At 37.7% G+C, this 25,082-nt stretch overlaps 1 protein-coding gene across 2 annotated transcripts in view; it reads right to left on the minus strand.

Moving 5' to 3' along the window:
- Window positions 1–1,357: 1,357 nt before the first annotated feature.
- The window catches only part of LOC131160816 (WD40 repeat-containing protein HOS15), a 56,549-nt gene continuing 32,824 nt past the window's right edge, over window positions 1,358–25,082 (minus strand). For both annotated transcript variants that reach the window (XM_058116706.1, XM_058116701.1), the window contains exons 7-14: window positions 15,785–15,848; window positions 4,223–4,381; window positions 4,010–4,131; window positions 3,500–3,574; window positions 3,241–3,294; window positions 3,080–3,153; window positions 2,488–2,562; window positions 1,358–1,966 (exon numbers count right to left, since the gene is read on the minus strand). In XM_058116706.1, coding sequence (XP_057972689.1) covers window positions 1,747–1,966; window positions 2,488–2,562; window positions 3,080–3,153; window positions 3,241–3,294; window positions 3,500–3,574; window positions 4,010–4,131; window positions 4,223–4,381; window positions 15,785–15,848 — 843 coding nt within the window. In that variant the 3' untranslated portion in view covers window positions 1,358–1,746. The remainder of the gene's footprint in view (window positions 1,967–2,487; window positions 2,563–3,079; window positions 3,154–3,240; window positions 3,295–3,499; window positions 3,575–4,009; window positions 4,132–4,222; window positions 4,382–15,784; window positions 15,849–25,082) is intronic.

A 25,082-nucleotide genomic window follows, 5' to 3' on the forward strand; every position in this document is an offset into this window, starting at 1 on the left:
TTAAGAGCTATAATCCAACACATTAAAGGGATAAATGAATTATCAGTGGAAAATGACACGCCAACAATATTGTACGAGGACAATGCAACATGTATTACACAAATCAAAGATGGGTACATAAAAGGTGATAGAACTAAACATATTTCACCAAAGTTCTTTTACACTCATAAACTTTTGAAGAAATGAGATGTTGACATTTACAAAATTCGTTCAAGTGACAACTCAGCAGATCTATTGACAAAAGCATTGTCAACTTCAATTTTCAAGAAGCATGTACATAACATTGTAATGCGACAACTTAAGAACATTTCTTAATTGATTGTATTTTTTAAGGGAAGTTTGAATATTGTACTCTTTTTCTTTCACTAAGGTTTTGTCTTATAGGATTTTCCTTAGCGAATGTTTTGACGAGACATTCATAGTGTATAGTCATCTAAGAAAAAGTGTTGTAAAACATGTATATTTATGTGAATGACTTTTTAGATAATAGGTTACAATATTTGGTATGCTCACAAAATGGTTCATTATGTGGTCAATCTTTGAGATGTCAATGTATTTGTCTATACAAGGACATGTTTTTCAACAAAATTAAATAATAAGATGATTAGTAACATCTAATTCCTGAAGAATTAGATTATTGAATTTCTATAGTTTCAAACTTTTTTACATTCCTCTTTTATTTATTTACAACAACTAAATACATTTTTTATTTTTTTTGTTTAGTATTTTTTAGAATACCAAAATAATATCCAAACCGATTGCCTTGGCCACCAAATAAAAAAGGGCCAAAAAAGCAGTTTGATGGCCCATCTCCAATAGCTTTCTTTTGTCCTTCCTCTCTCTCTCTCTTTCATGGGGAAAAAATAGCTTTATCGAAAATATAAGGAAAAAATACGAAAAAGAAGCATGTGTGAACCAATCTCTCACCCAAACGCTTCATACTTGAGACTCAGAATGCGATTGAGCAAAACCAAAATTTACAGTTAAGACCTGTTCAGTAAATAAATTTTCAAGTTTAACCTCATTCACTAATCAAGTTTAAAATGAAACTAAACAAATTGAGCCTAATCCTGTTAACATTTTAGGTAAAAGATATGGCGCTCCTTCAATAAGAAATCAAAACCTCCTCCTTGAGATTGGTTCAAAGATAACCTCCTCTGAAATTACAGTCGCACAAAACCCACCCCCTTTAAGCAAACCTCAAGAGTTCCCGTCTTATGTATTTTATACACACGCACAGGCACACACAAGTATAATTATTATTCTCATTACCCTTTTTTTTTTTTTCCCCTTTGTATGAAGTTAAAACAATAACTTTGAACTACGATTTGTGCTCTGCGTAAAAAAGGGAGGAGCATTGTAGAAACTGGAGCTAAATATTGGTCCATCAGCTAAAACAGAGTAAATAGAAAAGGAATACATAAAACATTCCTGACTAGCAAATTATTAGATTCCTACACAACAGAAATTTGTACACTAGTGGGGTTGTACTAACTCGTCTCCTTGAAAAGGGGTAGCCTCAAACACAGTTGAGAGAGCCACAATTATTTACATTTGAGGACCAAACTAGTAGTATATTTAACATCCTAGCCTACGTGGGAGTGCAGAATAAACCCACCTACTCCCAACCCTACATCCATCCTAGCTTCTTGACTAGCATCAGATTTCAGAAGCCAAGCCAAACGGCTTACCATCTTTCCCATCTTAAGCAAACTCCGCAAGCTCATAAAGTACTGCTGGTGCCTTCTACATTCTGAAATCCAAAACGCACACGGTATTGTTGGCAAAACAGGCAGCAATCTTGTCGCCTTCCTTGTTCCAACAGACCTCAAATATGCCCCCATTGCCCGTATATGTTTTCACGATCTTGCCTTCTTTCAATGACCAGACATGCAAGGATTTATCCAGCGATCCACTGGCTAAGTACTCACCATTTGGACTGAAGGCAACAGAGTATACAGGATCCCTGGTCATTCAATTCAACGACACTTGTCAAATGCAAGTCACATTGCAGGATTTGGGCTCTGAAATATGTGCAGAAAAGAAACGTTCTCCCAGGGGAAGAAAAAAAAACCTAAAGACGTATTTAGTATTCAATGAATAGTCTAATATTTAGACTCAAATTGGAAAATTTTCTTCATTTTCTAGGGAACTCAAAAATCCCTCTTCAAGACAATGCAACCACCATGCCAAATGTACAGCCAAAGCCAACTCGATGGCCAAAACAATCAAATGCCAGTGCATGTTAGCCAACTAACATGAGACAAGGTTGCTGGATTGGTATAGAAGAATCCCAATAAAGGGAAGTTGTTGTCATCATACGCAACCAACTTGCAATGCAGTTGATGCAGGTGCGACCAAAAAAGCCACGAATCATTAAACAAACCATATTATGAATTAAAAGACCTATCAACTAATCATAGATCATTACAAAGACTTCACCATTCATGCATTCCTCCAAATCAAATGTGATGAGAAGCAGTGTACCTGTGGCCATTCAAGCTGTGGATAAGTCTTCCTTGTTCAACATCCCATAACTTAACTGTTGAGTCAAATGATGCACTGCATCGAAAACACAACCAAAGAATAAAAACTTTAGAATCTATGTACTTGTTCTGAAGATTAAAAGAAAACAAAAACAAGAAAAAACAGAATATGAACCTCAGAGCATGTGAAAGATGTCGAAGCAGTGAACTACAAACAAAATGTACGTGTAGTACTAAACTCACATGTATCTTGATTGATTCACTACAATGAAACTGTATTTAAGACATGTTTATGCTATTTTGACATGATGTATTTTAAGATGCTAAAGCAACCTTCACAATTGTTTTTTAGACTAGTATATGCCAGCAGGTAGAAATGGCATTGTAATTGTACACACATGGCATTAGAAAGTTTCCCCGAACAAATTTATGGCACCTCAAGATAGCCTTCTACAAAAAAATATTCAAAACTATCAAATCAAGAAATCAAAACAATAATTACAGAACAACTACTCTATAGGACGTACACATATACACCACCCAGTACCAACAAATAAAGCATGCAATTTTATCAAAACAAGCAGCATCTATACCTTGCCAGCACTAATGGCTGATTAGGATTGTTTGTACCCGGTCCAGTGGGACTCCATCTAATAGTATATATCTCCTGCAGCATGTTTAATCGATGCTAGTAATGAACATTAATAAACGAAGAATACATCATAACAAGACAAAAGAAATTTTTCAATAATACCTTAGCATGTTCCTTTAAATCATGAACATACTTGTCCTGCTTCATATTCCATATCTACATCATGATTTGTAGAGTTATTCAACCCAGTAGAACAGACAAAGTTGAAAAAGTGATAAAAGTAATACAACTACATGATCTAACATGTCTAAAACAGAAAAAGTTAACTGCATTCGTGATAAAAAAGCAAGAAGCATATCTATTTTTCCATCAAAAAATGAATAACTAAATTAGTAAATCAAGAAAAGGTTGCATCAATAACCTTCGCAGTGATATCGTCAGAGCAAGAGGCCAACAATGAACCAGTTGGATCCCATTTGACGCAATTAACTTCACCCTGTAATTGCAAAGAAGTTCAGAGGGTTAGCCCTAAAATCCTTAGTATACTTCAAGTTTTTCAATTACCAGTGCACTGCTCAGCACTTAAAATCAAATGCTTTTCAGACATACAGAACTCAATCACTGAAATACACAACTTTGCTTTCAATGGGAGCCAATCCTAGTGGTTGATAACAAATGCATAAAAAATGCCATCTGTTGGAGCCAATCCTACAGCCTCTCCCAGAACCAGAAGAATCCATAAAAGAAAAAGAAGTCAAATAACAGCAATCTACTTTACTAGAGCGTGAAAGGTTGATAAAACTGGGTACGTGGAACGTTCTTAATGATCAACACCTGACCGAAAATGACATGACCACATTCACTTTAAAAGAGATCTGAAATTTTGAGTTGGTCGTCCAGAGAATCATGACCAAATAATTGAAAAACAAACCTGATGCCCTGAAAATGTTTTAATAGGGCGGTTCTCTCCGATCTTGCAAACATATATCATATTGTCAGTGGAGCTTGTTGCAAATGAAACATTATTTCGCCAGTCAACGTCAAGCGTTGGACCTGGAAATTAAACATCCACAGTTTATCTAAAATGAAGATTATTCGGCATAAAAACACTATTGATTCCCTCAAACAGACAACAGCATGGCACCTGAATGAAATTCAAATTGTTGCTTCCATTCCTCTGCTTTAATGTCCCACACGATGGCAGTTTTGTCACAGCTTCCAGTAAGAAGATAATCACCTTTCTTGTTCCACTTCAGAGAAAATATAGGGCCTTTATGTTTGCTTAAAGTGCTCCTTAGTTCTCCTGCATGAAGATAACCCCACCACAAACAGACACAAATTTTTGTAATGCAGTATTAAGGAAAAAATTAGATAAGCATAATTAAAGGGAAGGATGAAAATAACAATTTCATTTAAAAATGAATAGCACATCAATGATCATTCTCACAACGACAAAAAAGATATTACTTATGGCAATAATGGTAAATTTGGAAGCTAAAGAAAAGAATGGCCAAAAGACGACTTTATGCATCTTAAACATCAACTCCTATCAGCCAATAAACCTGCTGTAGTTCCACCCTTAACCTTTTCTTCACCAATTCATTCAACTCATGGATCCATTACTCCAATGTAACATGATAGCCACAACCTTCAACATTCCTTTCTTAACCATTGCTCGAGGTTTCCGCTCAGAACTTCCATGCATCTCATGACAAACAAAACAATTCAATCATGGCAAGATGACTCAAATAGAACATATAAACAGGCGCCAGTATGCCTCATAATAACTCCACAACCACATTTGTTGGACAAATGTCCAACATAAATTCTAAACAAAAATGTGTGCAAATTAAAATCAATCAACTAGCCACTGAGAAAATTTCCTATGCAAATAAATAAATAGATAAAATTTTTACTAAATTTGAGTAAACATAAGCTTCAAGCTAAATAGCTGGTCAATCATATCTCAATAACTCTCTATAATGGGAACTTGAACCTAACCCACCAGTCTGTTTGTCTGAAGTTGCATCTCAGCAAAAGCATGAATTGTAATCTCAGTCCAGCTTTTTTTTTATGACAAAGTTAGGACCAGATAGATCAATCGGCCTACAAGGCAAACAGAATGAGTCAGGCAACAGGAGGAGCTACAGCCCCATGGTCACTTAGGTCAGCCAAGATATAAGCTCAGTAACAACCTAAATAGACCAGTGAACCTTGAGATCATTCCAATTGGCACACCCCTATAACTGAAGTTATGAATGCAATAGTTACAATTTACGCTGAACAAACTTAGCAATCAAAACATAAGATAGGCTCTGGCTCAAGCCCTTTCCTTCTGGAAAACACAGCTATAACTATAAATGTAAAAGGCTGCATATCAGGTATGCTTGAAAGAATCCAAACCACTCTTGCTCTCTCTCAGTCGGCATTTACTACTTTGGGCATCAAAGGAGTCGTGCTAATGCACTCTTCAGCTAGTTTAGTTATGCAGGCCCACTATCTGAAAGTCATCCCAGAGCCTACCAGTCTATTCAAGCAATTGGGCAGATTTTTGGATAAAAAATTGTGTCATATATGGGAAACCTGCCTTTAAACAGCAAAGTGGTCGTTCACAAAGGTACTTCGCCCATCAGAGAAGGATCACCTTTGTCATAAGGAGCATCGCCAACCGTCACTGCAGATTTCTACAACTGAAAATCAAGCCACGTTCTACAAATCATGTAGGAGTCATGCTAATGCACTCTCCAGCTAGTTTAGTTTTGCAGGCCCACTATCTGAAAGTCATCCCAGAGCCTACCAATCTATTCAAGCAATTGGGCAGATTTTCGGATCAAAAATTGTCATATATGGGAAACCTGCCTTTATACAGCAAAGTGGCCGTTCACAAAGGTACTTCACCCATCAGAGAAGGATCATCTTTGTCATAACGAGCATCATCAACCGTCACTGCAGATTTCTACAACTGAAAATCAAGCCACGTTCTACGGATCATGTAGGAGAACTACAAGCACAAGTGAAAATCCTCACACAAAAAATTTCAGCAATGCATGAAGAGAACAGCCAGAGGAACTCCGTTCACCCAGACAGGTGTCATGAAACCATGCATAGGGCAAGGTACAACCATCTGAGATGGGGAAAACATAAATTACTGATCTCTAGACAGCACATCACACCATAACTGGACTACTGAGAGACAGGCAAAGAAAGTTGTCATCAGGACAATGTCTAGTCTCAACAAGGCCTGAGTCGTCTGACAAAAGAGCAACCAAGGTACTCTGAAACATGGTGTCAAAGCCACCATTCCAGGTATGATGAGAATGACTAGTCATTCCGTGGTAATTTCATTCTTTAAGTTACAACAGTTATTTGATTCCAACGAAATCTGCAAATTTATTTGTAGTTATTCCTGCTTCTCCAGCTTTCATTCTTGTTTTCCAATGGACTTGCTCATCGTTTTGGATATGCACTAGTATTTTTTATCTGTGCATTGGCAGAGGGATGTAATCACTTAAATGTCGCTTTCCTCTTCTGCCGGTCTTTTGACCCAGAGGTCGAACCATCATCTTAATATGTACTTCCTCATTTCACTCTCTTATTGTCTTGTCTTGTTTTAGACTGTTCCTTTCTAAAGCCTGAACACATTATTCAACCGGACTATTAGGTTAACAAAATCCTTGGCTGAAGATTTGGGAGAGAGGGTGAATTTTGCATCTCTAATCCAGCCATAAGTGCTACCATTTTGACATTTTGACCCAGATTTAGAATCTGGAATCCTTGTTAGTACTTTGGAGGGACTCATGCTCTCCCTGCCATGCTGTCATCAGACCCCTTCTTGCAGTTGATGAAGTGTGCCTTGAAAAGGCCAGCAAGCTTACTGAAATAGCTTATCAAGTTAGATAGCATACCTAGATACCATGACTGTGCTGTGCCTTTCATGGTCGGTGATCTTGACAATAATTGCATCTGATGGTATCGGTAAGCATCGAACCTCCCCCCTTGCCTCGTAGGCACGACTCGTGACCAGAAACCCTAGCAAGAGTCGCAACCACCATCAAACCTCCCCCCTTGCCTAAAAGCCTTCTTTGCCTTTGTCGCCGGAAATCTCAGGCTTGCTCAATGGTGACATTAGCAACGCTCAAAGCATCTTTTGTTGAAGCAACCCACTCTCTGTCGAAGAGTCAAACTAAAGCTTTTCTTTGAGTTCTCTCTCGAAGGCCAAAAGTTTTTGGGTTTTTGCTCAACGATGGATCTCTCTCTCTCTCTCTCTCTCTCTCTCTCTCTCTCTCACTCTAGCTCACTGAACAATTCTCTCTCAAGCACAAAATCGACCATGGATGTGCCAGCAATAGATGATGTTAGAGTGCTTGGTGTAGGTCGAAGGTAAATCATTCAATCCGAGTCTGGAGGAGGGGAAAGCCCCATTTTTGTGTGTGCTTGAGAACAATGTTTCACAAAATAGGTGATTCAGCTTTTGAAGGAGGCAGCTTTATGGGTTGATGGATTTTTCACTTTCGTTCGACTGGGTAGGGGATCCAAAACTATTCACAAAGGAAATCTTCTTTGCTATATGGCAATTAGATGGACAAGGTGGGGAAGTTTTTGGAGCTAGAGCAAAGGGGGAAATGGTAGAATTTTTAGATGCTCAATCCTAGAGGTGTAAATGGGGTTGGATGCTGAAGCTTTGCGAATGTGTCCTGTGATTTGACAAAGGAGTTTCAACCCAAGCTTGAAGGAGCAGACGCTGCAAACTCGTCAACTCCTAGATTGTGGAGGCAGGTGGTTTTTGAAAGGAAGGTAAATGAAGGTTGTGTGAGCAATACAAAACCAGATAACTTATGCTTTCATTTTTTTTGGGGGGGTGGGGAGGGGGGGTGGGTGGTGGAGAAGATTTGCATTTGAAGAAATCTAGAGCGACAACTCTAGTTGCTCATCTGAGGAGATTATCCATGAGGAGGTAGTGCGCAGGTCTCTGGTAGTCGTTGCAAGTATCATACCGACGACTAGGATTACAACCGGGGAATACGAGGGTAAAAAGGTTGAGTGGGTAACTCTCATTTTGGGCTTGAGCCATGTATGTGAGAAAGGTGGGGCTTCTTTCTTAGCAAATTTAGGTCATTAAATAGACCAGGCCCAATGTTTATATAATAAAGCTATGTGCCTCTCTTTGGTTTCTAAAGAGGATCCCCCCAACAGGGAAATACTCAAATGAGTCTTGCCTCTAAGGAAGCCCAATGCAAGGTTATGGATGTCTAGGCCCCTCCTATGCCTGATCCTATCATTGATCTTGTCCATTTCTCTGGCCAATTGCAGAAGTCAGATCAGGGAGAGGTGGATATACAACCAGTTAACGAATTCCAAACTCCCTTTTCAGTTCTTCAAGACAAACAAAAGGGTATTCAGCATTCAGTGAGTCATGAGGATGACATTAGTATGGTTTTCGAGAGTAGGTTGGGAAGAAATTGACGATAATAACAAGAACATCAAATTGATGGTTGATTTAGGTTTCGCAAAGGGTTTATAGGCTGGTATATCCCAGAGAAATAGAAAAGTAGAAGATGAATTGAGTACAAATTTGATGTTTCAGGTTTTAATTCTGAAAAATCTAAGGGCTCTAAGGTTTACACTCGTCGGAATGCTGCTCTGACGGGTGCATAAATGAAGAAATTATATGAAGAGGAGAGAACAATCCAGTGAGATAAGACCAAAGAGTATAAGGAGAGATTCAACACAAGAGTTCAGTATCATGGAAGATGCACTTGGCAAGAGGAAGGATATAGGGAGTAAGGGAGTTTGCAAAGGAAGGAGGTTAAGAAATGGGGAAAGTTTTCAGATAATGATAGTGATGACTTAAGTGGGTTCGAGTGTGATGGGGGTTTGTTGTTGGATGATATTCAAGAACAATATGTTATATTTTTTAATCCTGCAATGATCTCAAGGACCTATCATATGTTCATCCAACCCTGCTGGAAGGTTTGGAGGGGGTTTCTATTTTGGAAAACAATGGATTGGGTAATAACATGCAATGCAATGATGGAATATCACCTACACCAAAGGAGGTGATTCCTAGGAAGGATTAAAAAGCCCAGGAGATATTGGATAAATTGGATTTTAAAATGTGTGATGCTAGAGAAACGGAAGTGCATTTCATTGGGGGTAAGTACAAAGCGAAGAAGGGTCAGGGGGAGCTAGCAAATCTTAAGTGCTCTATGAATTATGATGGAAAGGGATCGAAAAGGAGATTCTGGGTTAACTACTTCTTTTGTTTTATTGTTTTATTTTTATTTTTCATTGTTTTTTCCCCCTTTTTTGTATTTTCTGTTTTATTTTTGGGGGGCAGATTTCTTGTCCCCTTACAGTGTCAATTCTTTTTTTCAATCTAATACACTTTCTTTTATTATCCATAAAAATAATTGCATCTGAAATTACATGGAGCATCATGATAGTTTTGAAATTCTGTATGGGATCTTTTTTTGCCATTGCAACTCTCCATCTACAACGGCCTGTAGTTTTTAGGCAGCGACTCCTTTAGAATATCTTGAGTGAATGAAATTTGACTTCGGTGACCATTTTCTCTTGGACTTGCCATTCCCAATGTTATTATCCATTTTGATATTTTTTTCCCCAGGCCTCTTCAATGTCTAAACTAAACATGAAGATCATGCTTTGCCATTGGTGTCTGTATTGGTCATTTTATTCCTTATATGTATGTTACAGTTTAGTGGGAATTAGTTTTGTTAGTCTTTGCTATGCTATCTCAAGAAAATCTGGACACTAGAGAATATCCTACACCCTGGGTACAGGTGCGAGGTAACATTCAAGTGCAGGGAGGGGATTAATGGAGATTATCATGGCATCCATATTCCATAATCATAGGTGAAATTCTTTGATATGTGGAAATGGACGACTGCAAAAGCATTTTCCAAGGATGCTTTCAACTTTTTCATTAATTTAGAGCACTTGTAATCCATAGTCAAAGTTGAAATTCTTGGAAAACAAACATTTTGTGGAATAATTTTCCTCCGATGTTTCCACTAGTCTAAAGCCATTAAGGAGGGGTTCAAAGACAAGTCCATGAACATTGCTAGTAGGACTTTGTACCAAAAGGTTTAAATTCCAATCGACTCGCCTTTGTGGGACCAAAACTATCAAGAATTGGCATATGGACCGCCCATACACTGATATGCAAAATACAGATCCTTGAGAAAAGAGAAGCCATGGTACCCTTCCTCTCCTCCCTCCCTAACAGGCACCAGTTGGACTGCCCACATCCCATCTATGAATAGAAAATCTACAATTAACTTACCAAAAAGGGATTATATTATTTCAATAAATACATCAACCAACTCTGATCATTTTACCCATCAACATCTCAAAATATTTCATAAAACCTCCACTATGTTTTCAATTTCGAGGGGTACAGGAAGAGGGACGCATTTGCTACTCAAATCATTCCAACATTGTCCATATTATGGTCAGAGTGCCATGAGTTTATTTTTTCCAAAAAATGGAATTTAAGGCACAAAAATTTTTCTTTGAAAAGAACTTTACATTTTATCATGGCCACCATACATTTTTGCCAAAAGGCACTTGAATCAAAGTTCGCCAAAGAACAACTTAAGTTTGGATGTAGAAGTGAGCACTTGAATTTGACTTCAGGCATTTCCAAGAGCAAAAATCTCAAAAAGGCATGGCACAAGACAAATAAGAGATAGAATTGATCATTGAGTTTTGAATTTGGTGGAGGATAGAGCATGACTAGAAATTTTACCACTCCCTTCACTTCTTCCTTCACCTTTTCTTGTTGTTTACCATAGTGGAAAGGAAATATTCTCTCCTTAATTGTTTTGAAATTTGTATTGCTGGTAATGATGATTTTTTCATATTAATATGTTCTATAAATTATTATTTAAAGAGTCCAATAGTTTGCTTATTTAATAGTGTAACTAGTTGTGGGAGCACACTGCCCGTTGGCCTCACATTTATTTATTTTTTTAAAAATTAGAAGAAATGGGGAGTTAAGAAGATAAACATCTATTTTTTAAAACATTTATTTTTTTAATAATGTAACTAGTGGTTCAAGCATAAAGTTTGACATGTGGGCCACACCGCCACACATGTAATGAACTTGGGATATGGAAGGATACCATAAATGTGCCACCTATCCATCAATCCTATTGAAGTTGCATGTTGATGTAAGACAACAATAGAATATCAGAGAGAGAGAGAGTTAAGGGAGAGGAATAGAAAGGACTTTGAAGAAGAAGAAGAGAAGAAGAGGACCTGCTACAAGTAGAAGAGACAGCGGGGCAGAACAAAAATTTAAAGATAGAGCAGAGAATTAGGGGACAGAAAAGGAGAAAGACTAGACAGAAAAAAACAGAGAAGTTAGGAGGAGGAAGAAGAAGGAAGGAGTAGGAGAGGAAAGGGAGACCTGTATGAAAGATAGAAGGAAAACAGCCTAAGAATTCTAATTCAAATCTCATAACTGTTCAAAATTCAAATAACACACAAGCCGAGTATTTATACCCACTACTAACTTAAATACATATTAACAATTAAAATAAAAACCCCCAACAAAACAAGAAAACACAAAATAACCCCAAAGTTCTTAAAATACACAAAAGAAACCTAAATTAACTAAACTTCAAAAATAACAAGAAATTTTATAAAATAAAAATAAAAATCTTGGCTACAACATAACCATCTAAAGCTCTCCATTGGTAGTTCTCCATCAATCTCCTCTTGTTAGAGAAAACTCAACCTCAAGCTCTAAAATGGCATAGTAGCTTTAACTCCAAGAACGGGAACAAGGTTGAACATGTAGACAAATCAAGAGGAGGCACGATCCAACATTGCATCGTCAATCACAATTGGAAAAATATCTAGAATATCCTCCAACTACAAGTAGCATAGAAGGCTGCAATGACCTATGATAAAATAACAAAGTTCACCCACCAAGAAACTAATTTAATATCCAGATTTATTGGCAGCTCAAGCAAATATTCATTCGGCCCATATTCTAGGATGTTGGACAATGTTCCACTAGACAATTCAAGGAAGATGCGAAGGGACAAGATGCAAAGGATGGAGGAGAAATAATCTCTAGGGGATTTTCAACAATAGGATCCATGATTAAATAATTTTCAACAAACTCTAGAGCAAATAATTGTTCCTCATTCTTTGGGTTAGACATGGGGGAGTTTGAAGAGCAAGGTCGTTGACAAGCATATTCCTAGTAGTTGGCAACTCATCTTGAAGTTCATTGCAATTTATGACAAGTCAAGATCCATCTTTGGGCTAGAGGCATCAGTAGTGTTTAAGGTCACTGAAGACAAGTCTAAGACCTTATATTGAGAAGATTCAAGATTCATATCAAAAGAATAATCAAAATATTGTACACTAGTAATATGCAAATCATTTATGTAGTCATGATGCTCAATTGCGCAACAACTTGCATGGGCAGTTCTGATATCTGTTTGTTTATCCTAAACAATTTGAGTTTTCTTTTGAAAATCTTGTGAGGGTCTAGGACTACCTCATGACCATGGAGAAATTGATCTAGATTTGATGAAATTCCTCAAGATTGGTAGTCGGATTATGGGTTGGTAGCTGGAGAAATCTTTTAGCTTCCAAAGCCATGTGGATTGGGATGTTTTCAAATTTGCGAAAAAATATGCTCCGTGATTTCACCCTACAACCCTTTTTTTTAAACATAATCACCACTCTAGGTCCCTCACTAAGAGCACACCAATAAATGAGGTCTCTAAATTAAGGTAATAATCAGTGACACTAGAAGAAAATTGCCTAGGACTATGCGGTACATTAATTACTCCTTGTAAGAATGTGGGGCAAACTTTTCTCTTAAAATATATCCCACTTTAGACAATGTGGTAACAGGTGGTTCTCCAAGATAACTTTTGTCCCTTTCAACTTTTTGCCGTTATTGTCTTGCTAAAGCAAGAAGAATTGATTGGCAGAGTAAAAACTTTGGTGGCCACCCAATCCATACAAATTAAAATAACTATCCACCTAACCAACCAATCTAAGAAAATCTGAGCATCTGAACAACCATCAAAATCAGGAGGACACCAAGCTATATCAATTTTTGAGAATTGCCAACTAGTTAGGAACTAGATACGTGGAACTGACACGTCATTTGTTTTTTTAACCAGAGAGCAAATATGGACCAATGCAAATTCAGACAAGTAGCAAATGGATAAGCAACATTAAATCAAATTTCTGTGGAATCCAAGTATAGTAAGCTCATACAATGTTACCAAAAGGTCCTTCCACTGACTCTGTAGTCTGAAGAGATTCTTCAAACACATCAATTCAACTTCTAACAGATCCTCCAAGAAAATTCCACTTATAAACTTGGAAAAGGGTGCTGGCACATTGAATTTATCCTCCAAAAATATGTATTAGACAATTGAAGATGGATTTCTTCAACGTTTCTAACCAACATCAAATTCTCGCGAAGGAAATGCAATTTGTTAAAGGAAATCTCAAGCTATTGCAGCTGAATCTCATTAGAGGCAGGTAGACTTGTAGTTTCTGCAGAAGTTACAGATGAACAGCACTTCAATTTTCTGGGATTTTCCTGCAATTTATGAACCTAAATGTTGAAGTTATCTCGTTCAAAGCAATGTTGGCAAGAATTTGAAGTAAACTGCATTGATTTCAATCTTCAAAAATGATTGAAGAACAAAATTACAGAGGAAATAGAAAAACGGTGGAATAATTACATAGGAAGAATATGGGTGATCAGTTTGGCTCTGGTACCAAATGAAGTGGGATAGCAATAAAATATGAGAGAGAGAGAGAGAGAGAGAGAGAGAGAGAGAGAGAGAGAGATTTAAGGAGATAAATATTAAGGAGAAGAGAAGAAGGGAAGGAGAAGAAGAGGAACTGCTGCAAGTAAAAGAGACAGCTGAACAGAGCAGGGACAGAACTGACATTAAAGACACAGCAGAGGATTAGAGAAGAACAGATAAAAAGAGACTGGACAGAGCAGAACAGAGGAGGTGGAAGGAGGAGGAGAGAGAGAACTGTAAGAGAAATAGAGGGAGGGAAAACAGCCTGGGAATTCTTATTCAAATCTCATAACTTTCAAAATAACTTACAAGCCATTGTTTATACCCACTACTAACTAAAACACATGTTAACATCAAAACACCAACAAAACAAGAAACTAACTAAACTAAACGTCAATAATGATAAAAAAATCTTGGATACAATATAAACATCTAAAGCTCTCATCGATAGTTCTCCATCACGTGCTCCATCACATCCAAACCTCAAACAACATGGAGCATTCAACAAGGAAAAACTTAACACTCTTATTCGCAACCATTTTAAAGTTAGCAAGAAGTGCGGGGAGCAATCGATGAGGGCAAGGGTTGGACAGACGAATGACCAATCAACTTAAATCGTTTTTGAACCACTTATACAAAAGTTATTTTTTGGGAAAAAAAATACTTACTTGAAAAAAAAAAAGGTACTCATATAAAATTAGTCTAGGATTACTTATTATAAGTACTTTTTCAGGTAAATATCTTTTTTCAAAAAAAAAAAGTTTTCAAAAAAATACTTATTTTTCCTTTAAAAAAAATAGTTTGGAAAGTAATTTTTAAAATAAGTACCTATTTAAGTGGAAACCAAACACTATTTTATTGACACAAGTTCTTAAAAATAAGTACTTTTCTGAAGTACTTACATTTTAAGACATTCCAAACAGGGGCTTAGAAGGTAAGCCAAACTGGCAGGAAAATAGAAAGAGCTACAACCTCAGAGTCACTTAGATCAGCCAATATCATAGATTGACAATGACCTAAATAGACCAGTAAGCCTTGCAAAGAAATGCTAGGTTGATACAACTAGTACATCGTCATAGCTAAAGGCATACATGTGAGCATTGCAATACTAATATAACCCGCTAGGTTTAAATGTCGATTAAGCATCACTTACGCCTGACCAACTTAGCAACTGAAGCTCAAGATACACTCTATGTTCCATGCCCTTTCCTCGTTCAGAAACGCACAACCAAGGCTATAAATGCAAGAAAACAATCTAGTATCCAAGTACGTGTGTGAGACCCTAAACCACTTTTTCTTTCACCTTTGCCTTTTACAAACTCAGGCACCGGAGGATCATATTCTCCACAGCATATTTTATTTTGCATGTTCGTTGTCTGAAGGTCACCCCCAACTCCACCAATCTATGACAGCTACAGGACAGATTTTTATAGTAACAGTTTTTGCCTATCCAAACCATGATTTTTTTCATCTCTCTTTCCTATGCAGTACCATAAAGTACCTTCAACAAAGTGTCTCCAAATAAGCAACACTATCAAAGGGTAATTCAGGCTCACCATCAACCATTGGTGCATGGCTTGTGCAAAATATTGGCATTGAAAGAAGCAGAATGGCCCAACATAAATTAGCACATTCCACCCCACGTCTGAGCAAGGTTCAAACCTCAATGCATTGCAGAAATTTTAAGCTACAGAAAAGAAAAGATAAAAAACACAAGCTTCAAAGCTTCTCACATGGAATATTGTCCAATACAAGAAACAAACAGAGGCTTCATAGATTTTCAGATTGAAAATTTCCAATATAAAAAACACAAACAGGCTGCTTCAATGCTTTCTGTATCGAATATTTTCTGATCTGCTATGAATCATAATAGCTGGGAAAAAAAATCATACCATTTGTGCTCCAAACTCTTGCTTGTCCATCATATGACCCTGTGGCAAGTAATGTCCCATCCCCCTGCATAAGAAAGGAAAAGAAGTGTGTTAATTTAGAGAGAGGACGAGAGACAGACACAGAAACAGAGGCAAGAAGGCATCATTTGAATGACACTGGAAAAAAAATCACTTTTAAAAGCACAAGAGGGAAAAAAAAATAGCAATAGTATTTTTGGACAAGCATACAAATTAAAATCACAAAATATGGGACTTATGAATCCTTTTTCATTTTATGGGGCTTTGATTCTATTGAAAGTTCATATTATATGGTGTATAACACAACAAGAAATGCTCAGTGCACAAGGAATCCACCAAAGCATCCTTAACCCACTGCAAGCTGCAAGTAGAGAAGCTGCTTCTGCAACTCGACACCTGGGTTGCAATGGAACAACTATACCAAGTACAGATGCAATTTTTCCTTTCCATTTTACTAATAACAATAAACCCAGAGAGAACCAATATCACCTAATTCTTCTCAGTTTGGTATAATTCAATTCCTTAGGGGCATGATTTAAAAATAATGGCTCTCCATGTAACAGTAACGAGTTGTCATTGTCATCTAATGGACAATGTTGTCATGGACATTATGTAGCAAGAAACACATATCATATAAGTGACTGCATTTTCTGCACAAAATTTTGTCTTTTAAAAAAATATATATATTCATATTTTCTGGGCCCAAAATATTAGATAGTAATTGCTCTTTATAGGGTTCTAATATAATAAAAAATTCATCAGAGAAAAAAAGGTTATAGCAACAATAGGTTTGCCACATGAACCCCCGCTTTTTTCCCTTGCCTGCCTGTTCTCTATACTTTGTGAACCCTAAACTCTCTGCGACACCTTTCCCCTGTGCTGCGACATCACCTACACAGCTTTGGTTTTCATTCCCTGCAACTGTGAGGTCACCCCCACCCTCACCCTCACCCTCACCCTCCTGCCTTCTTCCATGGCAGGTGGGAAGCTCTCGGTGTGGATCAAGAGAAAGACCATCAATTTGGCCATTGAAGGGGAGGAAACTAGCATCCTAAGACTCACGGAATTTCAAAATAGTCATCACGCTTCCATCTTTATGGATTTGGTGGAGTTTGCTTGGTTCCTTCGAGCATTGAAAGACTTCTGGAGCTTGAGAAGAGGCCCCTTCTTACCCTTGTGGTTTCCAAAAATGCGGAACAAGGAAAACCCCTGTCACTCCTCCTGAAGTCAAACAAGCATGGCAGGTTCTGTCACGCCCCGAACCCGGAAATGGGCCCCAGGGTGTGATTTAGTAACCTAACCTGTCCCTATATCATACAACCATCCATGATACTACACAATATAAGGGTCCGACCCCGTAGGGTTCACGTATACCCTATCCACAATCACATACACAATATACGCAGCGGAATAATTCAACCTATTAAATCATAACACCATACCAGAGTCTATACAAAACCAGGATCTAGTCTCATAATACAACACATACCCCCAGGCGCCTACATAACCCAAAAATGACAACTCGGCCAAAGATCAGTACTTACACAAGTACTTTGACAATGCTAACCAACAACCACGCTCCTGAAACGCTAGGACGCTAGTGTCGGCTACTCGAAGGACCTGAAAAACATTTGTATGATAGGGGTGAGACACCTCTCAGTAAGGGAGAAATAGGTTATATCAGCGTGAGGGCACATGAGTGTTATTTCAACAGTAAACATAAACATATCACAATTCCAGCATTTTCACAAAACAGTTCCAGTATATCTCACAAAACACCTCGGTCTAGTGTCATCACACTCTTCGGCCTAAGCCGGCCGCATTACACGGCGCCCCCGCTAACCTGGCATAGCATAAACCCCCTTAGCGTTGAACCAATGCAAACATGGTGTCTTACACCCTTCGGTGACCAACCAGATCCTAGGTGGTATTTCCCACCCTCGGCCTCAAGCCGGATATCAAAGCCAACAGTAGTTAACCGACTCGGCCGCCAATGGTATTATTCCGTCTCGGTTCAATATCTTAGCCTACGCCGTTTTAATCCGGCCCGCTTTGATATATCTTCCACAATATTATTCCGACTCGGCATTTTCACAAAACCTGGAACATTTTGGAACTCCTGTTCCTATATCTCATTTCAACATATCACAACTCAAACAATTACATCATAATTACTTCGAGAATACAATTTAACATATAAATAAAGGTACGGTCATCCCTATAATACAATTTATTCAAAATATGATTTTCTAACAGAAACTGAGATGATACCCGAAACCCCAATTTTTCCAAAAACCGTGAACCCGAAAATCCCGTAATTTCACCCAATAGATTTTCCAAATAAGTAACCAAAACATCCGTAGCATCGTAAACCACAATTTTACTGATTCATATTTCACAAATAACTTATATAAAAAGAATCCCCTTACCTATCCCTGAAACTGAAACACGAACTATACGGCCCTAAAACAGCAAACCAAGTTCCCAAAACCTAAAAACCAAAAAACAATACTTCAATACAATCCTACCTACTACAGATCTACCAAATCTAAAACAAATTTAGACCCTTACCTCGATTTTGGGATGAAACCCGAAAATCCTCGAAACGAAGATCCGATCCGCTATAACCGTAGAGATCCCCCCCCCCCGATCCACGTAGTAACGTCGGATCGTTGATTCAGGTAACAGACGGACTGAAACCTTAGAGAGAGAGAGTGGTTCGAGTTCTAGAGAGAGAAGGGATTTTTATGTTTCTTAACCATTAAGCAAATGAAAATTCAACTTATAGACCTTTGACTCGGCTAGCCTCGTCGACAAATTGGAGCGTTCGTCGACAACCAGAAGAGGAGCGTTCGTCGACAACGGAGTGGCCTCGTCGACGAGCCTAAGGTTTCAGAATTCCCAAAATCACTCGTTATTCACTCATCGACGAACCTCTGAATTTTGTCACCGAACTGTAGAAGGGACTTCGTCAACGAGAGAAGGAGCCTCGTCGACGAGCCCTGCTATTTTCACCTTTTTAAATTTCTTCCCCTTTTCTCATTTATTTAATCCAAAATTCTCGAGTTGAGTTCTTATAGGTTCATCTCCCTCTTGGAAGCCAACAGTGGAGGCTAGCGACATTTGGCCGTCTCAGAGGGTTTCGATTGAAGAGGTGGCTCAAAATCTCGAATGTGGTAAATGAATTGAGCCAACACATGCTTCCACCCTCTTTCGAGAAGCCCTTATTCAGGCAGCAACGCAGATCCATGCCCCCCTCATCGAGTTGGGAGGTTCTGAAGACCTCAACTCTTGTTGCAGCCCCTGGGACCTTGTTGAAGCCAGTTACAACCTGGACATGCAACCATTGCACCTGTCCTTGTTGCAGAGACCCTTTCTTCTAATCTCAAGAATTGACCAGGTGCAAGAATTTCTTAGGGTGGGGAAGTTTAGTTCTGCATGATCTTTTGTTAACATTGTTGAGAAGAACAGCGTAGGTCTGGACACACCTAATTTTTTTCCTCCTTCATTGGGCTTGGGACTGAACTAAAGGTGGACAAAAGCACCCTTTTTGAGGGGTTCTCCCATTTGGCCTCCCAGCTCCTAAATCTTCCCATGTAACCAAACCTAATGCTTTCCGTCCCTTTACTTTCCACAAAGGACCCTCCATGGCAGCTGAAAAGACTTCAATCTTCTAGAAAAAACCTGTGACTGAGCCCCACTCCCAGGTCTTTGATTCTAGCGACACCGAGAAGAACCAGATTCAGGGCCTGCATTATTGCAGGCTAATGCCATTGTTTTAATGTTAATTCAATCTACTTCAAACCACCTAGAGGCCTTTCAATCTAGCCGCAATCTAGCTAATACCCACAACAACCCCAACTTTTTAAGTATTGAATGGTTTAGACCTGAAAGCACACTTTTCTAGGAGCATGTGCCCGAGGTGTTATGGAAAATGAAAAATGATAAGTAAAGCCATTGGCGTGTCTTTCTATGGCTTTGAAAACAGGGCTTTGAAATTATTTGAAGAGATAAATAAGAAGAGAAGAGAGAAGGCACAACTTAGCTCCAAAAAACCTATAGGCAGCAACAAGAAACTAGACACAAACAGGGAGCTGAAATGCCTGGAATGTACAGTAAATTATGATAAACTGGGCAGATGCACAAATTTGGTGGATGCGAATAGTAGTCCGGTGTCTCAAAGGCCTCAGAGTTGGTAGGCACGATAGGTCAATGGAGGTCACACATCTCCTGTTCGTAGATGACACTATCATTTTTTGAGTGGATGACCCTCTCCACATTTTGAATCTGAGATGTATCTTGGTCGGATTTGAGGCAATTTCGGATTTGAAAGTTAACCCAAGAAAAAGTGGAATCATTCCGATTGGAAAAAATGTTAATGGGCCTCTCCTTGCTGGTCTTCTGGGCTGCAAAATGGGTACTTTTCCTATTAACTACCTTGGGCTACCTCTTGGCGCCAAATTCAAAGATAAAGGAGTGTGGGATCCCATCATTGAAAAATTTGAAAAAAGGTTTGATGGATGGAAGAGGAATTCTTATCAAAAGTTGGCAGACTCACTCTCATTAAAAGCATCTTGAAAAATCTCCAGTTCACTTCATGTCTCTCCTTTCCTTGCATATTTCAGTTGCCAAGAGACTTAAAGGAATCCAAAGGAGGTTTCTTTTGGGGAACGTCGGGGCAGAATCCCCACCATGTCAAATGAGGCATGGCAAAATGACCCTTTCATTTGGGATGCTTAGGTTTGGCTCCCCACATTTTTAATAAAGCCCTGTTAGGGAAATGGTTATGGAGATGCCACCTTTGGTAGGGGACCGCATGGTCTAGGGGTGTGGGATTTCATTAGGACAAGCTGGAATGATTTCGCTTCTTGTGTCAGATTTCAAGTGGAGACTAGGGATAACATTTATTTTTGGCATGACTCATGGCACAATCAAAAAGCTCTTAGTGTCTTAATTCCAACCATGTACAACTTGGCATGTGCTAAAGATGCCTGTGTCATTCAACACCTTCAAACCTCAGATTAGGAGCGCTTTTGGAACATCCCACCCCCTTAGAAATGTGGAAGATTGGGAGCTCAACCAGATCACAGAATTTTACAGCTTCCTTTACAGCTTCTAACACCATAATAGCACTGATCTTCGTATTTGGGCCTTAGATGAGAAGGGGGCCTTCACTGTAAGATCCTTTTACAGAAGCTCCTCCCATTGGATTCAAACAACTTTAAGTTCCCTTGGACTCAGATTTGGAAGACAGCAGCCCAAACATAAATTACCTTTCTTACATGGTCTGTAAGTTGCCAATAGATGTCCCCTTTGCATGGCTGACGCAAAATCTGTTGAGCATATCCTCCTTCACTGCACTTAGACAAGGGAATATGGCACTGACTGATTGGATAAAGATGGGCTATCGCTAACTATGTGGGAGGGAAACTTTGGGCCTAGAAAGTGATTCGGACAACAAAGGAGAAGAGAAAGGCTATGTCCCTCATTCCCCTTGCAATTTTCTGGTGCGTTTAAGGAGAGAGGAATAGGCGAGTGGATAAAAATTCAACCTCAGCAATCCAATACAGCAAAGAACACTGGTTTACTGCGGTCAATAGTTGACATAGTGGAACTATTGTTATTGATTATGAATTTATGATGTAATCTTTAATTTGTGCAACACCCTTCAGGGTGCTTGACTTACTGTGCCATGGGCTGACATCCCCTTGATGCCTCTTCAATATAGTTTACTTCACTTATAAAAAAAATTCATTACACAAAATGAGACAGAAGTACAATCTGTGGAGGAGAAGACATCCTCCAAGAATCAACCATAACAACAACAGAACTTCCCGTCAAGCCATGTAACCTTGCGCCTTTGAATGAAAAAATTCTTGCACTCATCCCAACTTTGAAGATTTTCAATTTGAAAAATTAAAATTCTTTACTTTAAATGAAAATGAAAATTTTTCTTGGCGTTTTGGCTTCTCCAAGCAAAACCGCGTCCCCTCCCCTTCGCTCTCTCGCCACCGGATTCTGGCGCCATGGCTGACAGCGAACTCATTCGGCGTCTTCTTCAAAACTTCGATTCTTCAGATCCAATTAAGCCCCCATGTTTTCCTTTCCCATTGGTTGGGCACTGTTGAGAAATTCCATCAAAAGTCTAAAATTCCAACGGTGCCGCCGGAATATCAAATCTTTACTAGAGAGTATTTTGCTTCAACTTCAGATATGATTGCTTCGGCAAGTTCATGATCATTTATTGGTTTTCATGCCATAATATGATCATATTGGTTTGATTTGTTATGTTGATGGATATAAATGGAAAATGATGGCACACAAAGATCGCAATCTGCTGTCAGGTTATTGCGTGCCTGATCGAGATTAAGAGTGGTCTGGTATTACTATTTCAACTTATGATCATTCTTCCCAGGATCATTCCTAATACCATGCATTGAAGGTATTTGATGCGATAAAGATGCAAGCTGATCAGTGAAGAAAGATTGATATTACCCAGCAAAAGAACCACAGCAAAATCTTTTCTACGAAATTTTGAAGTCTATATATTATTTCTTTTGTATCTCTTGCATCTCTTGAAAGATCCGAAGATTTTGAACCTTGCATCGAGGCCAAGAAAGAAGACGTTTTAGGGCACAGAAGAGTGAAGATTCTGCGCAAAGGATTTTGGATTGGAATCTTCATATTTAGATTGAAGAATTATTGCAATACCTCGTTGCTTAAATATTCTTCAATTTCTCGTTCCAAGAATTAATGTTCCTGCATCCAAGGGTATTTTTCATGCAATTATCTTTACCTTTTTTAGTTCCAGCCATCAGTAAGATTTTCTTCTCTCTTATTATTTCTCTGTCTTATTACTATTATTACTAAATTTTTTTCCAATAGTCAGTTAGCTGTGGTGATTTTGTGTTTAAGATTTGTAGACTTAATATATGCATTTTTGTTTCTTTTTTGTTTTATTGGCAAGTATTGGAATATAACAAATTTTTCAAAGTACTATTGCATGGATTTTAATCTAACTCGGATTCACACCCAAAATTGCACAATTCAATTTCTCTTTTAAATGCATTATATTGTGTATGTGGTTTCTACTAGTTGTAGGGTGTGACTTAGAAAATTGCCTGTGAAATAAGTTTCGCTAAATAAAATTAGCAAACGTATACTTCACTAGGGTAACACAAATTCTTTGTACACACAGCCGGTCCCAAGCCCGGATAAAGGAGCAGGGTTGTGTTAGGTAGCTAACAGCCAATGTAAAACTTTGTTAGATCTAATTATCATGGATTCTTACCAAATTCACCTAGATCAAGGGAATAGAACAGGTTGGTATAAAAGGGAGAAGGTTAATAAGTTAGCACAAGTAGCTAAGATACAATCAGCAACTTGGAATATAGAAGCTCTTACGGGAAAAAGTATAGAAATAATGGAAATAATGTTTGCCTTTAAGAGACGAAATGGGTAGGAGAGAGAGCTAGAGAAATTGAAAAATCAAGACATAAACTTTGATACACTAGTAAAGAGAAACATAAAATCGGGTTGACTATCATTGTAGATAAAGACCTAAAAGATAATGTAGTAGATGTTAGAAGAATAGGAGATACGATCATTAAAATCAAGATAGCTTTAGGTCTGGAGATAGTGAACATCATTAGTGTGTGTGCACCCCAAATAGGCTTAGCAAAAAATCTGAGAAGACAATTTTGGGAAGATATAGATAGTATTTAACAAGGGATACCAAGGTACGAAAAGGCATTCATATGAGCTGATTTGAATGGTCACATTGGCATGGATAATATAGGATATGAGAAAATAAATGTAGGTCATGGATATGAAGATAAAAATGAGGTACGTGATTCAATCTTAGATTTTTCCATGTCTTATAATTTGGTTATATTGAATACTTGCTTTATAAAAATAAATTAAAAAAAAAGAACAATTGATAACTTTTAAGAGTGGGTACAATAAAAGCTAAATAGATTTTTTCTTAACTAAGAACAGGGATAGTCTATCTTGTAAGGGTTGTAAAGTTGCTCCAAGATAAAGTTTGGCTACACAACATAGAGTCTTAGTATTAGATATTCATATTAAAAAATGGAAGAGGTCTGTAGCATAAATCAACACAAGAGGACTATATGATGGAACTTGAGGGGAGATAATACAGTAAAATTCAAAGATAAAGTGAACAAAGAGTGTGATTGGACGGTAGAGGATAAGGTTGATGCAAATACTGTTTGGAATAAAAAGGCAAATTCTATCACAAGGATAGCAAAAGAGATTTTAGGTCAGTCCAAAGGAAGATACTTAGGTAGTAAAGAAAGTTGGTGGTGGGATCAAGAAGTCTAAAAAGTTGTCAACACAAAAAGAAATTGGTATAAAATATGGCAAAATTGTAGAAATATAGAAAACCTTGAAAATATAAAGAAGCGAGAAAAAATGCAAAAAAAGACTATCAATGAAACTAAACATAGAGCTTGTGATACTTTAGATTATAAACTAGATACAAAAGAAAGAGAAAAAGGCATTTATAGACTTGCTAAAGATAGAGAAAGAAAATGCAAAGATTTAGGTGAAGTAAAATGTATAAAGGATAAGAATGATAATATCTTATTTAGAGAAGAAGTAATAAAAGAGGGGCGACGAAGATACTTTGATAAGTTGTTTAATGAAAACCAAAATGAAAGATTGAACTTGGAAGTGACAAATGAAGAGAAGACTAAAGACAAGAAATTTATTCGTAAAATTATACTCCTTGAAGTTAAGATGGCATTAAAAAAATGAAAAGTGGGAAATCTATAGGACTAGATAAAATACCAATTGAAGTTTGGAAATGTTTAAAGGATAAATGAATTATTTGGTTAACTAATCTATTTAATAATATTATAAAAACCAAGAAATGTCAGAAGAACGGAGGAAAAGTACGTTAGTACCTTCGTACAAAAACAAAGGTAATATTCAAAACTATAATAATTATCGTTGAATTAAGATAATGAGTTATACAATGAAATTATGGGAAAAGGTTAATTGAATATAGAATATGATTAGAAACGAAGGTTTCAGAAAATCAATTTCGCTTTATGCTTGTGAGATCAACGATAGAAGCTATTCATCTTTTAAGAAGTTTAATGGAAAAATTTAGGGATAAAAAGGACTTGCATATGGTTTTTATTAACCTAGAGAAAGCTTATGATAGAGAACCTAGGGAAGTGATTTTGTTGGTATTAAAAAAGAAGGGAGTTTGCAGTAGATATACAGATGTCATTAAGGATATGTATGATAGAGT

This window comes from Malania oleifera, chromosome 1, assembly GCF_029873635.1.
Source record: "Malania oleifera isolate guangnan ecotype guangnan chromosome 1, ASM2987363v1, whole genome shotgun sequence".
In the NCBI taxonomy this organism is placed as follows: domain Eukaryota; kingdom Viridiplantae; phylum Streptophyta; class Magnoliopsida; order Santalales; family Ximeniaceae; genus Malania; species Malania oleifera.